Below are 15,083 nucleotides of genomic sequence, written 5' to 3' on the forward strand. Positions count from 1 at the left end.
TTATTACAGTAGAAGTTTACAGACCAAACTGTAAATAAAAGGTTTACATGACTTTCTGCCTCAGTCCGTATATAGCGAGCTGTAGTGAATAAGTAGAGAAGTAGAGTTGCACTGCTCACTTCACAGGGGTGTGATTTTTTTATTATTACAGTACAATTTTTTTCCTTATGAAAGCAGAGAGTCTTCTGTTTCATACGGTATATAGTATGTATATGTCGCTATAGGCCTTATTTTGTGAATATTGAGTTCGGGTCCATGTCTTCTCTGCAGTTATATCTGGTGGGCGCAATGTGCATCCACCCAGTATATGACAAACTGTACATGGGATCAATGTTTACTCTTTTCCTCGTAAAAGTACACATTCAGGGCTTTCATTCGATGTATAGGATGTATAGCATATTTATTGTGTTTATTGTTATATCTGCCTGTCAATGTCTGACTATAAACCTTCATAACTATGCTTTCTTTTTGATGATGATTGCCGCCTCGCCTAATCTATCTCACTGCTTTCATTGTTTTGATCGCAGTAACATTGGGGGGGGGGTCATGGGCACATTGGGCAGCAAAAGTCTTGATCCGTACGGCTATAAAAAGTCCCATTCCACCGTTCGGTTCAGAACTATAGTATAACACGGTGAGACGCGTTGTCATCAGCTGATTTTGTTTTTCAAGCTAGTGTAGGGGAACATGCCTGGGCATGCTAGCCTGGCACGGCCAGACTCATAGCGAGGGTTCACTGATGTTTCCTCCGGGGAAGAATCTTCAGTGAATCCCCGCTATGAGGCTGGCCAAGCCAGGCTATGGGCATGCAGCTTGGGGGCGATGGAGGGGGAAAAAAGCGTCACCCGGCTGTGATGTCGACGAGAAGGAAAAAATGACTTCCACAGATGACAACACCACGGTTTAGGTCGCGGAAAAGTTCGTTATACATTACACCCGGGTCGATTACGTCCCCGACGCGTTCATTGCGGTCTTATCACTACAATTATAATGAATAAAAAAGCGTTACAATCACACGTCTGAGCGATCTCCGATTATGACGGCTCTGCATGGCGATACGTGATCCACCAACGGTAGACCTCTCCTCCTGCAGGAGAAACAGGAGGGGAGGGGGGAATCGAGTATAAAAGCCAATAGGTGGAGGAAAGCCTGGTGAGGCGAGGTTAGGTGAAATTTGATTCTTTTCATACACGGGCTACATCGGCATGGGCGCAGCCATTCTACACTGGTTTATACACGTAAAGCGGTCCGCCCTCCTGTTTTCAGGAGGGGAGGGTTTTTTTTTTTTTTGGTTTTTTTTTCTGATCACGTGAGCGGGACTAAGCAGCAATGATAGGGCGATGGTTCTTCATTGTCCGGGTGGGTAAAAAGATGAATGAAAGTATGCTATAAAAAAGTGATTGAAACGTATTGATACGTGATCCGCACCCGACGTTTGATTAATTGATAACGTATTGATACGCGATCCGCGTTGGGAGTGTTAAAGACTAGTTACAGGGCCTGGCCAAGAAGGGGCACAAGAACACCTGACTAGGACTAGGCTGTCAGTAGGAGGAAACCAGCCTCTTGGAGGAATTATAATATTACATGTTTTTGATTGATTGATTGATTGATTGAATAGTTTATTAGACATGAATGTAAAAACAGCAACAGAGTACAGTCAAACACTTCTATAACTTGTATTGTACAGTGTTAGTGTATTTTGTATAGTGTTATAGTGTGTATATTTATAGAGGATTAACATACTTAGCATGTGGAGGTCCAGGTTCATTACTGAAGTTAGGAGACATTCCTTTAGACTTGTCACTCTTCACAGACAGAAGGCTGGGAGTTGGAGACTCTGCTCTGTGGTCAACACTTCTGGAATCATAAAACATATTCATACAATTATCATGTGAATGAAAAAGTCACTTTGTTAGACATTCTTAATCATTATGTGTCGTTCTACAAGTAGAGAGAACTCAACATCTTGGGTTTAAACGTTCTTAATCATTATGTGTCGTTCTACAAGTAGAGAGAACACAACATCTTGGGTTTCAGCTACTGAACACTGCAGCAACAAGACAAACAGCAACACATAGAAGATAAAATAAAGAAAACTATAAAATTATAATAACAGTTACATCGACACCATGTATACTTGTATACATGGTGTATTCATACCTAATTGTGTAATGTATGGATAATATGGATTTATATTATATGGATTTATGGAGCATTTATATTTTACTTATGATCAGAGCTTCCGTTGCTCCAAACCGTATGACGGAAGCATTTATATTTTACTCGTGATCAGAGCTTCCGTTGCTCCAGACTGTATGACGGAAGCATTTATATTTTACTCGTGATCAGAGCTTCCGTTGCTCCAGACTGTATGACGGAAGCATTTATATTTTACTCGTGATCAGAGCTTCCGTTGCTCCAGACTGTATGACGGAAGCATTTATATTTTACTCGTGATCAGAGCTTCCGTTGCTCCAGACTTTATGACGGAAGCATTTATATTTTACTCATGATCAGAGCTTCCGTTGCTCCAGACTGTTATATTTTACTCATGATCAGAGCTTCCGTTGCTCCAGACTGCATGACGGAAGCATTTATATGTTACTCATGATCAGAGCTTCCGTTGCTCCAGACTGCATGACGGAAGCATTTATATGTTACTCATGATCAGAGCTTCCGTTGCTCCAGACTGCATGACGGAAGCATTTATATTGTACTCATGATCAGAGCTTCCGTTGCTCCAGACTGTATGACGGAAGCATTTATATTTTACTCATGATGAGAGCTTCCGTTGGCACCGTTGCTCCAGACTGTTGTATTTCACTCATGATCAGAGCTTCCGTTGCGCCAGACTGTATGACGGAAGCATTTATATTTTACTCGTGATCAGAGCTTCCGTTGCTCCAGACTGTATGACGGAAGCATTTATATTTTACTTGTGATCAGAGCTTCCGTTGCTCCAGACTGTATGACGGAAGCATTTATATTTTACTTGTGATCAGAGCTTCCGTTGCTCCAGACTGTATGATGGAAGCATTTATATGTTACTCATGATCAGAGCTTCCGTCGCTCCAGACTGTATGACGGAAGCATTTATATTTTACTCATGATGAGAGCTTCCGTTGGCACCGTTGCTCCAGACTATTATATTATTTATATATATTGGACCAGGCCAGACATATAGATTTGCATAAATCACACAGGTGCCCTAGTTGGATTAAAAACAGCGATTTTCGCCGAAAAGCTACACTTTTGCATGTCTGTTTATAGGAGGGTTGACATACTGTGTATCAGGAGGTCCAGGTTCGTTACTGAAGTCAGGAGGCATTCCTTTAGACCGGTCACTCTTCACAGACAGAAGGCTGGGAGTTGGAGACTCTGCTCTGTGGTAACGACCTCTGGAATCACACAGACAGAAATAACAATACATAAACATTAAACAACAGAGACAGTGAATAATACTACTAGAAATAATACTAAGTTAATAACAGACAGTAATTAGCATAACAGTAGCTTGTATTCCATGTAGTACAAACGGTGCAATGGAATGATTTGTCCAAGGAGATAAAGACAAGTGCCTCTCTAAACACTTAAAACTTAGGTCAGGATTGAGAAGGCGTTTTTAGAATCCTTAATGGGTTAAAAGGTGTCTGTTGAATTGAGCAATTGTAACAGTTATCTCCTTAACAGTTAGTCTATTGTAACAGTTATCTCCTTAACAGTTAGTCTATTGTAACAGTTATCTCCTTAACAGTTAGTCTATTTTAACAGTTATCTCCTTAACAGTTAGTCTATTGTAACAGTTATCTCCTTAACAGTTAGTCTATTGTAACAGTTATCTCCTTAACAGTTAGTCCGCCAGCATTTATTGATGAATTGTGATATACAGTAATTCACGCCTGCATTTTTCCCTGTTCAGCTTTTATTTTGAAGAGCCACACTCCAATCTCAAAATCCCACACTCTTCACATCAAATAGAAATTCAGTGGCACAATAAATTATAATAAAAATAAAGAAAATGTGTTTTGGGATAGTTTGCACTGCAGTCAACAGGACAGTTCTGTCAGTGTGGAGGCCTGACTGCCCTTTTGGCTTTTTTGGCCTGGGCCAGGGTTTGGCCCGGGCCAGGGGTTGGCCCGGGCCAGGGTCTGGCCTGGGCGAGGGTTTGGCCTGGGCCAGGGTCTGGCCTGGGCGAGGGTTTGGCCCGGGCCAGGGTCTGGCCTGGGCCAGGGTTTGGCCTGGGCCAGGGTCTGGCCTGGGCGAGGGGTTGGCCTGGGCCAGGGTCTGGCCTGGGCCAGGGGTTGGCCTGGGCCAGGGTCTGGCCTGGGCGAGGGTTTGGCCTGGGCCAGGGTCTGGCCCGGGCCAGGGGTTGGCCTGGGCCAGGGTCTGGCCTGGGCGAGGGTTTGGCCTGGGCCAGGGTCTGGCCTGGGCGAGGGTTTGGCCTGGGCCAGGGTCTGGCCTGGGCGAGGGTTTGGCCCGGGCCAGGGTCTGGCCTGGGCGAGGGTTTGGCCTGGGCCAGGGTCTGGCCTGGGCCAGGGTCTGGCCTGGGACAGGGTTTGGCCCGGGCCAGGGTCTGGCCTGGGCTTGCCCCGGGCCAGAGTTTGCCCCGGGCCAGGGTCTGGCCTGGGCCAGGGTCTGGCCTGGGCGAGGGTCTGGCCTGGGCCAGGGTTTGCCCCGGGCCAGGGTTTGACCCGGGCCAGGGTCTGGCCCGGGCGAGGGTTTGGCCTGGGCCAGGGTCTGGCCTGGGCGAGGGTTTGGCCTGGGCCAGGGTTTGGCCCGGGCCAGGGTCTGGCCTGGGCGAGGGTTTGGTCTGGGCCAGGGTCTGGCCTGGGCGAGGGTTTGGCCTGGGCCAGGGTTTGGCCCGGGCCAGGGTCTGGCCTGGGCGAGGGTCTGGCCTGGGCCAGGGTTTGGTCTGGGCCAGGGTTTCAAGGGCTTGCTTTCTCTGCTTTGCTGCATGCTTCAGCCTTGCCCTTGATATACCTGATGTCCAGAGTAGCAATTTAGCCCAGTTCTCCCCTGCAAAAGTTGCATTTAATTGCTTAACTATATTACCCCGAATCTAATAGTTTAGTAACTCAACCGCCCATGCATGCATTGATTACAGGTTACAATAATACCTACAGTTTATAGTCTGCTAAGATAGTGCACGTCTTCTTAAACCAATATTATTTTAAGTCTTAAGAACGGGACACATGCCGAAAATTGACCAGATCTACAAGCTCAATGTGCGTAGAGGACGCAACTCTTTGTAAGCTTGTTGTTCTGCTAATTTCGATGCGAAGGCGTAGTGAAATGAAACATATGTTTTTCACACTTTTAGACCACATCCGTGGTCATCATATGAGCATACCTAACAATGGATGCCAAAAAAATGGTACATTTTCATTTTTGTGTATTTTTATATCAAAAGTCCATAAAATCAAATTTGAATTACTTCCTGAAAACGTACTGCGTGATGACGTGTCGAGGCCCACATCGATAAAAGCAAATTAAGCTCATCCGTTTAATTCCCCATATCTGCGCATCCGTCTATCACAGCTGCTACTGATTACAGAAATCCTCCGTTTTTATTCCCATTCAAGATAACATCGGATCCAGACAGTGTATTACTCGGTTTCAACTTAATCATCACGCTAAAATATGTATCTGAAAACATTATAGGGTAGAAATAAGCCACATAACAGTAAACTGGTACAGCTGGCCGACTATCTGACTTGTAAACAAACACATTCCATGTTCTGAGTATAGCATAGCTACCGTCCCATCGCCTGAAGGGATGCAACGCTCTGTTTGGTTCAGAAACTTCAGAGCGGTGTTTCAACTTGAAACCGTCTGAAACTTCAAAATAAAATGTCCACCATTTCCGTTCCACTACGCCTTTAAGCTCACGCGCACTGCTCATGAGCAGCGTTCACGTGCAAACTTTCACAGCTGCATCTTGTTGACAATTACCGTGCAGTGCAGTGTGCAGATACAGGCAGCGGTGAGTCCGTCAGAAAGATTTCTCTGGGCTCCACCCATAGGCTCCACCCATAGGCTCCACTGACCCAGAAATCGACATGACCCCCTCAAACGTTTTTTTTAAGGGATTTGCATAAATCACACAGGTGCCCTAGTTGGATTAAAAACGGCGATTTTCGCCGAAAAGCTACACTTTTGCATGTCTGTTTATAGGAGGGTTGACATACTGTGTATCAGGAGGTCCAGGTTCGTTACTGAAGTCAGGAGGCATTCCTTTAGACCGGTCACTCTTCACAGACAGAAGGCTGGGAGTTGGAGACTCTGCTCTGTGGTAACGACCTCTGGAATCACACAGACAGAAATAACAATACATAAACATTAAACAACAGAGACAGTGAATAATACTACTAGAAATAATACTAAGTAAATAACAGACAGTAATTAGCATAACAGTAGCTTGTATTCCATGTAGTACAAACGGTGCAATGGAATGATTTGTCCAAGGAGATAAAGACAAGTGCCTCTCTAAACACTTAATTGAGAAGGCGTTTTTAGAATCCTGAATGGGTTAAAAGGTGTCTGTTGAATTGAGCAATTGTAACAGTTATCTCCTTAACACATTCCGACCAGGATTACTGCATGTTTTTTGTAAGGGTACCTATACCCTAGGGGACACGGGGAGAACATGAGAGGGTACCTATACCCTAGGGGACACGGGGAGAACATGTGAGGGTACCTATACCCTAGGGGACACGGGGAGAACATGTGAGGGTACCTACCCTAGGGGACACGGGGAGAACATGTGAGGGTACCTACCCTAGGGGACACGGGGAGAACATGTGAGGGTACCTACCCTAGGGGACACGGGGAGTACATGTGAGGGTACCTACCCTAGGGGACACGAGAACATGTGAGGGTACCTACCCTAGGGGACATGGGGAGAACATGTGAGGGTACCTACGGGACACAGGGAGGACATGTGAGGGTACCTACCATAGGGGACACACAGAGAACATGTGAGGGTACCTACCCTAGGGGACACAGGGAGAACATGTGAGGGTACCTACCCTAGGGGACACAGGGAGAACATGTGAGGGTACCTACCCTAGGGGACACGGGGAATACATGTGAGGGTACCTACCCTAGGGGACACGGGGAGAACATGTGAGGGTACCTACCCTAGGGGACACAGGGAGAACATGTGAGGGTACCTACCCTAGGGGACACGGGGAATACATGTGAGGGTACCTACCCTAGGGGACACGGGGAGAACATGTGAGGGTACCTACCCTAGGGGACACGGGGAGAACATGTGAGGGTACCTACCCTAGGGGACACGGGGAGAACATGCGAGGGTACCTACCCTAGGGGACACGGGGAGAACATGTGAGGGTACCTACCCTAGGGGACACGGGGAGAACATGTGAGGGTACCTACCCTAGGGGACACGAGAACATGTGAGGGTACCTACCCTAGGGGACACGGGGAGAACATGTGAGGGTACCTACGGGACACAGGGAGGACATGTGAGGGTACCTACCCTAGGGGACACGGGGAGAACATGTGAGGGTACCTACCCTAGGGGACACGGGGAGAACATGTGAGGGTACCTACCCTAGGGGACACGGGGAGAACATGTGAGGGTACCTACCCTAGGGGACACGAGAACATGTGAGGGTACCTACCCTAGGGGACACGGGGAGAACATGCGAGGGTACCTACGGGACACAGGGAGGACATGTGAGGTTACCTACCCTAGGGGACACACGGAGAACATGTGAGGGTACCTACCCTAGGAGACACGGGGAATACATGTGAGGGTACCTACCCTAGGGGACACGGGGAGAACATGTGAGGGTACCTACCCTAGGGGACACGGGGAGAACATGTGAGGGTACCTACCCTAGGGGACACGGGGAGAACATGTGAGGGTACCTACCCTAGGGGACACGAGAACATGTGAGGGTACCTACCCTAGGGGACACGGGGAGAACATGTGAGGGTACCTACCCTAGGGGACACAGGGAGAACATGTGAGGGTACCTACCCTAGGGGACACGAGAACATGTGAGGGTACCTACCCTAGGGGACACGGGGAGAACATGTGAGGGTACCTACGGGACACAGGGAGGACATGTGAGGTTACCTACCCTAGGGGACACACAGAGAACATGTGAGGGTACCTACCCTAGGAGACACGGGGAATACATGTGAGGGTACCTACCCTAGGGGACACGGGGAGAACATGTGAGGGTACCTACCCTAGGGGACACGGGGAGAACATGTGAGGGTACCTACCCTAGGGGACACGGGGAGAACATGTGAGGGTACCTACCCTAGGGGACACGAGAACATGTGAGGGTACCTACCCTAGGGGACACGGGGAGAACATGTGAGGGTACCTACGGGACACAGGGAGGACATGTGAGGGTACCTACCCTAGGGGACACACGGAGAACATGTGAGGGTACCTACCCTAGGGGACACAGGGAGAACATGTGAGGGTACCTACCCTAGGGGACACGGGGAATACATGTGAGGTTACCTACCCTAGGGGACACAGGAGAAAATGTGAGGGTACCTACCCTAGGGGACACGGGGAATACATGTGAGGGTACCTACCCTAGGGGACACGGGGAGAACATGTGAGGGTACCTACCCTAGGGGACACAGGGAGAACATGTGAGGGTACCTACCCTAGGGGACACGGGGAGAACATGTGAGGGTACCTACCCTAGGGGACACAGGGAGAACATGTGAGGGTACCTACCCTAGGGGAAACGGGGAGAACATACAAACTCCACACAGAAAGGCCCTTTCGCCAACCCCGCCTCGGGTATGGGCACTGATGACGCAGAGGAGAGAACACGCCCCCAGCGCCCACAGCGGGAATCGAACCCAGGACCTTCTAGCTGTGAGGCGACAACACTACCGACTGTGCCACTGTCCCCCCTCTTGGTTTTATTTTTGATAAAGATTTTAAACTTAATAAACAAATCAGCTCCGTCGTTAAAACTCTCTTCTTCCAATCATCGCCACGGTCAAATCCTACCTCCCCCTAAAAACAGCTGGAGATGGTTATCCATGCTTTGATTTCATCAAGAATAGATTATTGCAACTCTTTGTATATTGGCATCGACCAGGCGTCACTCAGGCGTTTACAGCTAGTGCAGAACGCAGCTGCCCGCCTTCTCACCGGCACTATAAAACGTGAACACATTACTCCATGTCTGCCCCTCCCCATTAGATCTGCTCAGATAGATGCTATCCAGTCCACGTTTTCCCCACCAAGGTACTGGGGCTCCTTGTGTGTGTGCTTTGCTTCCTTCAGGCCGCGTTGCCATGTCTGCTTATTATAAGCAACTTTTGACTTGTTTTTTTCTGTAAAGTCCCTTGCAGATAAATTATTGGTAGTTGCTGGCTGATGGTTTTTTTGGGCTTGATTCTAAAGTGTACAGTAGTTGCTTATTTGGGCTTGCTTCCACATTTCTTCACATCAAGGAACCCCAGATTAATATGTAATTGTCCACGGACATCCATCTGAACATATTTTGTGCCTTTTTTATTAAAATGTTTAAAGAATATTCAAAATATTTCGATTTATTCTCAACGTTTTTTTTAAATAACAGATGTACAACCTCACAATGATGTGTTGCTGTGTGCTTGTAGATCAGCTATTTTCATTTGTGGTTGTTTTCATAGACCTGGGGCCTATTTCACGAAACTTGGATTAACTAATCCAGGATTTAAGCCAAAACCAGGCTTGTTAAATCCTGTTCTGTACAGCCTGGTTTATTCCGTTCCACTAAAGCCAAGCGAGGCTTAGAATGGGTGGATTTAGCGACCCAGGATCATAAAGCCTGGCTGAATAGACAGCCTGGCTTTTTGTCTCTAGACCCATTCGGTGGAACACAGATTTACTGATCCTTCTTCTTCATGGGGTATTATGGCAGTTTGCATCCTTAATAGTTGCATTACTGCCCCCTTCTGTATATCTATTCAAGACTTACTGATACAAGGACTTAAGCTTCTAAAATAAATACCGCTGCTGTAATTAAAGAGAGAACATACTCTCAATAGTGGATAGACTGAATGATTAACTACCCCAAACATATAGTTTACATTTTACCACTACTATTAACTCTAAACAGAATTCTTAATATTGTAAGCATAATGATATTGTCGCATTGTGATATTTGGCCATAACTCCCTCCTCTGAGGGAGCTACCTTTGGGGAAGGGGTTGTTGACAGGGGCCAGACTGGTGAACTGTGGGTCATGGGTTCAATAGTGCGTGAAACGTTACAATGATAATATGTTGTAAAACAATGAGTAATGGTAACATTTAGATATTTTACAAAAAATAAATACAAAATTATAATATAATATAATATAATAATTCTTCTTTACCACTTGCACCACAGCAAACCTATTCTGGGGAACATTCACCAAAAGTAGCTGATCTACAAGCTCACAAGCTGTCATGATGTTGTGCAGCCTATATATTTTGGTTCTTTGATTATATATAGTGCTTAAATTAGTCCTTTAATGCAGACCGATTAAAACAAGGCAACATAAACCCATAATAATTGAATAAGTGTGGAAAACATCATTGGTTTGTGATCAGTTTGACTTAACTGCTTAATGAACAGTAAAGACCTCAGGATTAGGTTAAACCTGGCTGTTAGCCTGGTCCGGAGCAGGTTAAGTCCAAAGCATTAGTTTCCATGGGAACTAATGTGGCATTGCTTTCATGAAACCGAATCAAGCCTCAACATATCCAGGCAGGGCTCCAGACTAACTTTTTCACAGGTAGCACTGGTGCCACCTACCTTTTCATTTGGTAGCGCCACCACAAATTAGGTAGCACAATTATTTTTCTTTGTATAGCGTGGTATTAATACATGATCTTATCATGCCCCCACATCGGGCTCCATTTATTTATGTAGTGGTTTCCACCATTAAAGGTTTGAATCATAAAACCCCCTACAAAGGTCACTGTGTAAAAAACAGCAACCTACCTGGTTATACTTCAAAACACTGTAGATGGTTTCAACCCACCACAAAGTCACTCAGTCAATAAAGGCAATATTTATATTCCACACACAGAAAGTCAGTTTAAGGTTTTGTGTTGAAAGTTAAATGCAGTCCAAATCTTTTGGATTAATAAAGTGACAATTTGTACAATATCTCCATTACCATTATCCAAATTAATTCCTTATTATAATATTTCTACATTTTGGAAAAAATCTTTTGCAATGTGAAATGCCACCAAATTCTTAATCCTTTTCCTTGTCTTTATGGGCCAACTTGTGAAAGCTGCATGCTTTTATTGTGAAGGCAAAAGTTTCTGAATGCTCTCAGAGCCTGCATATCTCCGCGTGCTGAAAATAGCTGATCTACAAGCTCACAACGCGTCGCGTCCGCAACGCGTTGTGAGCTTGTAGATCAGCTATTTTCAGCACGGAACACGAAGAATAAATCAGGCATCAGTGCTCTTCACTCACTGGGAGGGAGATTAATGTATTTTGTTGGCCGATCAGCATGTATGGACCTATGGTATGGACACATAGGCTACCTCCTCGATGCAAACATAATAAGCTTTGGAAGCTATTTTTCGTGGCACATGTTTAATCAAACAACACGTTTACTAAGTTTCACTCAGTGTTTGGGTCGGGAGTCGGCTGTCTGTGTAGATCATGACTGATCATCATGCAGTTAGATATGCGCGCTGCGCGCTCCAGTGAAATTGTACAGCTGAGAAAGATTAGTTAATTTGTGTCGGATAAGCTGCGTTCAGACCTGAATATATATTCGCCTCGGTTCGTCCAGTTTGTACCGCGGCAGGTCGCGCCGCGCCCGTTTGCGCAATTCTCGTCTTAGAATTGACTTTGTATGTAATCGCGCCGCTCTGACCATCCAAGTCTGAAGGGCTTATTTGTGGGTTTTCGTGAACGATCGTTCTTTGAACACTGGGCGTCAGGCGAACGTCCAATGTTTTCAATCAATGGAACGGGCAAGCACTGCGGGATGGTTTTTTTTCCTCCACTCATCCTTTCAGCAAGTCGCACCTGTGCGACCTCATTCAATTTTAAGTATCACCCTTAATAAATTAAGTCGCATATGCGACCTAATAGGTCGCACGCTGGAGCCCTGTATCCAGGTTAACTGGCCAAATTAATCTGGCAAGATTAACCAGTTTTCATGAAACCGGTTAATCACTGATCCACGCTATAACAAACCAGGATATCTGTTAAATCCAGGTTTAATCGCTAATCCAAGTTTTGTGAAATAGGCCCCAGGTCACTCGTTTCTCTTGCAAAACTGGCAACACAGCAAGAGAAAGAGGAAGTTATGCACACACAAACGCAAAGATGTATGGGCTATATGAAAAAGGTGAATAGATTTGATTTGACTTGGAGTACACAATTCAGACACCAGATGGAGCTGTTGGTTGTAAAGGAGTTCATGTTTCAATCATCCGTCTGGTCAATTCAAATTCAAACCTTTGATGAGTAGAGTGGTGTCCATCTTTGAAGTCAATAAGTCCATGCAAGGACGAGTCACTCTTCATGGAGACACAGCTGGGTACAGGAGACTCTGCTCTGCGATGATCAACCCTGTTACAAAGAGAGGATCAACAGGATTTATAGAGAATCATATCAGGCTTGGCAATTTCATAGTCTAGGAAGTTCTACGTATTTCTTTAAAAAGAAATATAGCGATTTATTTTTTCATTATTTACTATAGTCCTACTAGACCCCAAGAAATTACATCTGGCCACAGAAGATCATGGGATCTACTGAATGTGTCAAACTGACATATTGAGCCTATGACACAGTGTGGCTTCCCCCCAGTAGGCCTCCTTCACATTCAGTAGATCCTGTGATCTTTTGTGGCCAGATGTAATTTCTTGGGGTCTATTAGGACTATAGTAAATAATCAAAATAGAAATCGCTATAACATTTTGTAAAAGAAAATACATATTTATCCCCATGCTCGAATGCCCACGCCCCCTGTCAAAATCAGCTAAAATCCCTAAAATGAAAGAAAGCAGCAAATGAAAAAGAAAATGAACACTCATCTTTTACTTTCTCTAATAACAACCTAAAACATCAACCTTGGTTGAAAAAAACTATAGTTGTCCTTTAAGTTTTAATATTGCCAGCTAACGATAAAAAGAAAATCCATTATTATTATTTGGATATGCACAACAACATTACAATTTTAAACCGTTAAAATCATATGTAACGTTGTTTTATGAGTCGGAGTCAGTGTAAGCTTGTAAATCTATTTACATCTATCACTTTTTCATTATTTTGACGAGCAACCCCGCTGCACGGTGGAGTAGATTCATTATGCTTCAGTGTATTTTACAGGAACAGAGCAACACCGCTGCACGATGGAGTAGATTCATTATGCTTCAGTGTATTTTACAGGAACAGAGCAACACCGCTGCACGATGGAGTAGATTCATTATGCTTCAGTGTATTTTACAGGAACAGAGCGACACCGCTGCACGGTGGAGTAGATTCATTATGCTTCAGTGTATTTTACAGGAACAGAGCGACACCGCTGCACGATGGAGTAGATTAATTATGCTTCAGTGTATTTTACAGGAACAGAGCAACACCGCTGCACGGTGGAGTAGATTCATTATGCTTCAGTGTATTTTACAGGAACAGAGCAACCCCGCTGCACGGTGGAGTAGATTCATTATGCTTCAGTGTATTTTACAGGAACAGAGCGACACCGCTGCACGATGGAGTAGATTCATTATGCTTCAGTGTATTTTGCAGGAACAGAGCGACACCGCTGCACGATGGAGTAGATTAATTATGCTTCAGTGTATTTTACAGGAACAGAGCAACACCGCTGCACGGTGGAGTAGATTCATTATGCTTCAGTGTATTTTACAGGAACAGAGCGACACCGCTGCACGGTGGAGTAGATTAATTATGCTTCAGTGTATTTTACAGGAACAGCGCGGTGCGTCTGCGATAAGGTGGTTGAAAGCAGCGTCGTGCTAGATCGGTAACGACATGCACGCATCTGTAAACACGCACAAGAAACGAGTAAATTCAAACCTTTCATCGGTTGGGTCGTCTCCGTCACTAGAGATCAACGATGACATGCCAGAAGCAGAACTCCCACTCATTTTCTCCATAGAGATATTGTATTATCAGCTACAGTAAAATGTCCTAAACAATCCAGTATTTAGAAAGAGAACTTGACGTCACACCATTAGACCTATCCCAAGCCCCTCCCCAAACTGCTATGGTCCAATCACAGCAAAGCATAACATGGGTTAGACAAACCTCTCCACCAATAGTTTTCCTGTATGATAAAACATTGTTTTAAGAAAGAAATGCCACGCACATATTTTTCCAGTGCATATGGCAGGCCGTGTTGACGGACTTGGAAGAGATTTTGAAGGTCTGGTTCCAAAAATGAACCAGTATTTAATGTATAAAATCCATGATATTTACATTGGAATGAATGAGCCTGGCTGGAAAGTGTCCAAGTGGGAGAGGCCGGGTCTTAGCTATAGGTTTTCCGATTCTTGTGAATGGAATCAAATGTGTTATGAGTTAATTTATCAGGTCGCTGGTTGGCTTGATTCCAGCCTCCAAACTCTTAATATAAGGATGTTTTGAAATGTTTGTGCAGTATGTTGCGTGTTGTTCTATGTCTCAAAGGTGGACCACAATGGAAACAAGCTACGGCTTTTTAGTTTAGTGTATAGTCCACGTTGGTGTTTTCCTAATGAATCACAGTGTTGTGATTTGTTTTAAACTGCCAATAAAGTATTCTATCTATCTATGAAGCAAAATGAATGGGACATTCTCTTCTGGCCCCATGCAGTGCTGTTGGAAATGATGGCGGCTTATCTCCTGATGACTCCTGGTAGAAAAGGCTTATCTCCTGATGACTCCTGGTAGAAAAGGCTTATCTCCTGATGACTCCTGGTAGAAAAGAGAGGATGAACAATATTTAGTGAATCATTATAATCCATGTTGAATCTACAGCCACTGGTCACACATCTCTTACATTATAGCACTCTGAATTTAAAACAATTTAACCTAGAAATAGTACAAAGGTCTCTGCTAGGCCAGGTTG

General features: G+C 45.1%; 1 protein-coding gene across 1 annotated transcript in view; it reads right to left on the reverse strand.

The window, feature by feature from the left end:
- Positions 1-14,189, reverse strand: part of LOC306918767 (uncharacterized protein) — a 208,682-nt gene extending 194,493 nt beyond the window's left edge. The window contains exons 1-4 of the mRNA XM_079531631.1: positions 14,051-14,189; positions 12,470-12,583; positions 6,192-6,305; positions 3,288-3,401 (exon numbers count right to left, since the gene is read on the reverse strand). Of these exons, the coding sequence (XP_079387757.1) occupies positions 3,288-3,401; positions 6,192-6,305; positions 12,470-12,583; positions 14,051-14,130 (422 nt within the window). The 5' untranslated portion in view covers positions 14,131-14,189. The remainder of the gene's footprint in view (positions 1-3,287; positions 3,402-6,191; positions 6,306-12,469; positions 12,584-14,050) is intronic.
- Between the last annotated feature and the right edge of the window lie 894 nt (positions 14,190-15,083).

Source organism: Electrona antarctica (genome assembly GCF_951216825.1).
Source record: "Electrona antarctica genome assembly, contig: scaffold_90, whole genome shotgun sequence".
NCBI classification, from domain to species: Eukaryota; Metazoa; Chordata; class Actinopteri; order Myctophiformes; family Myctophidae; genus Electrona; species Electrona antarctica.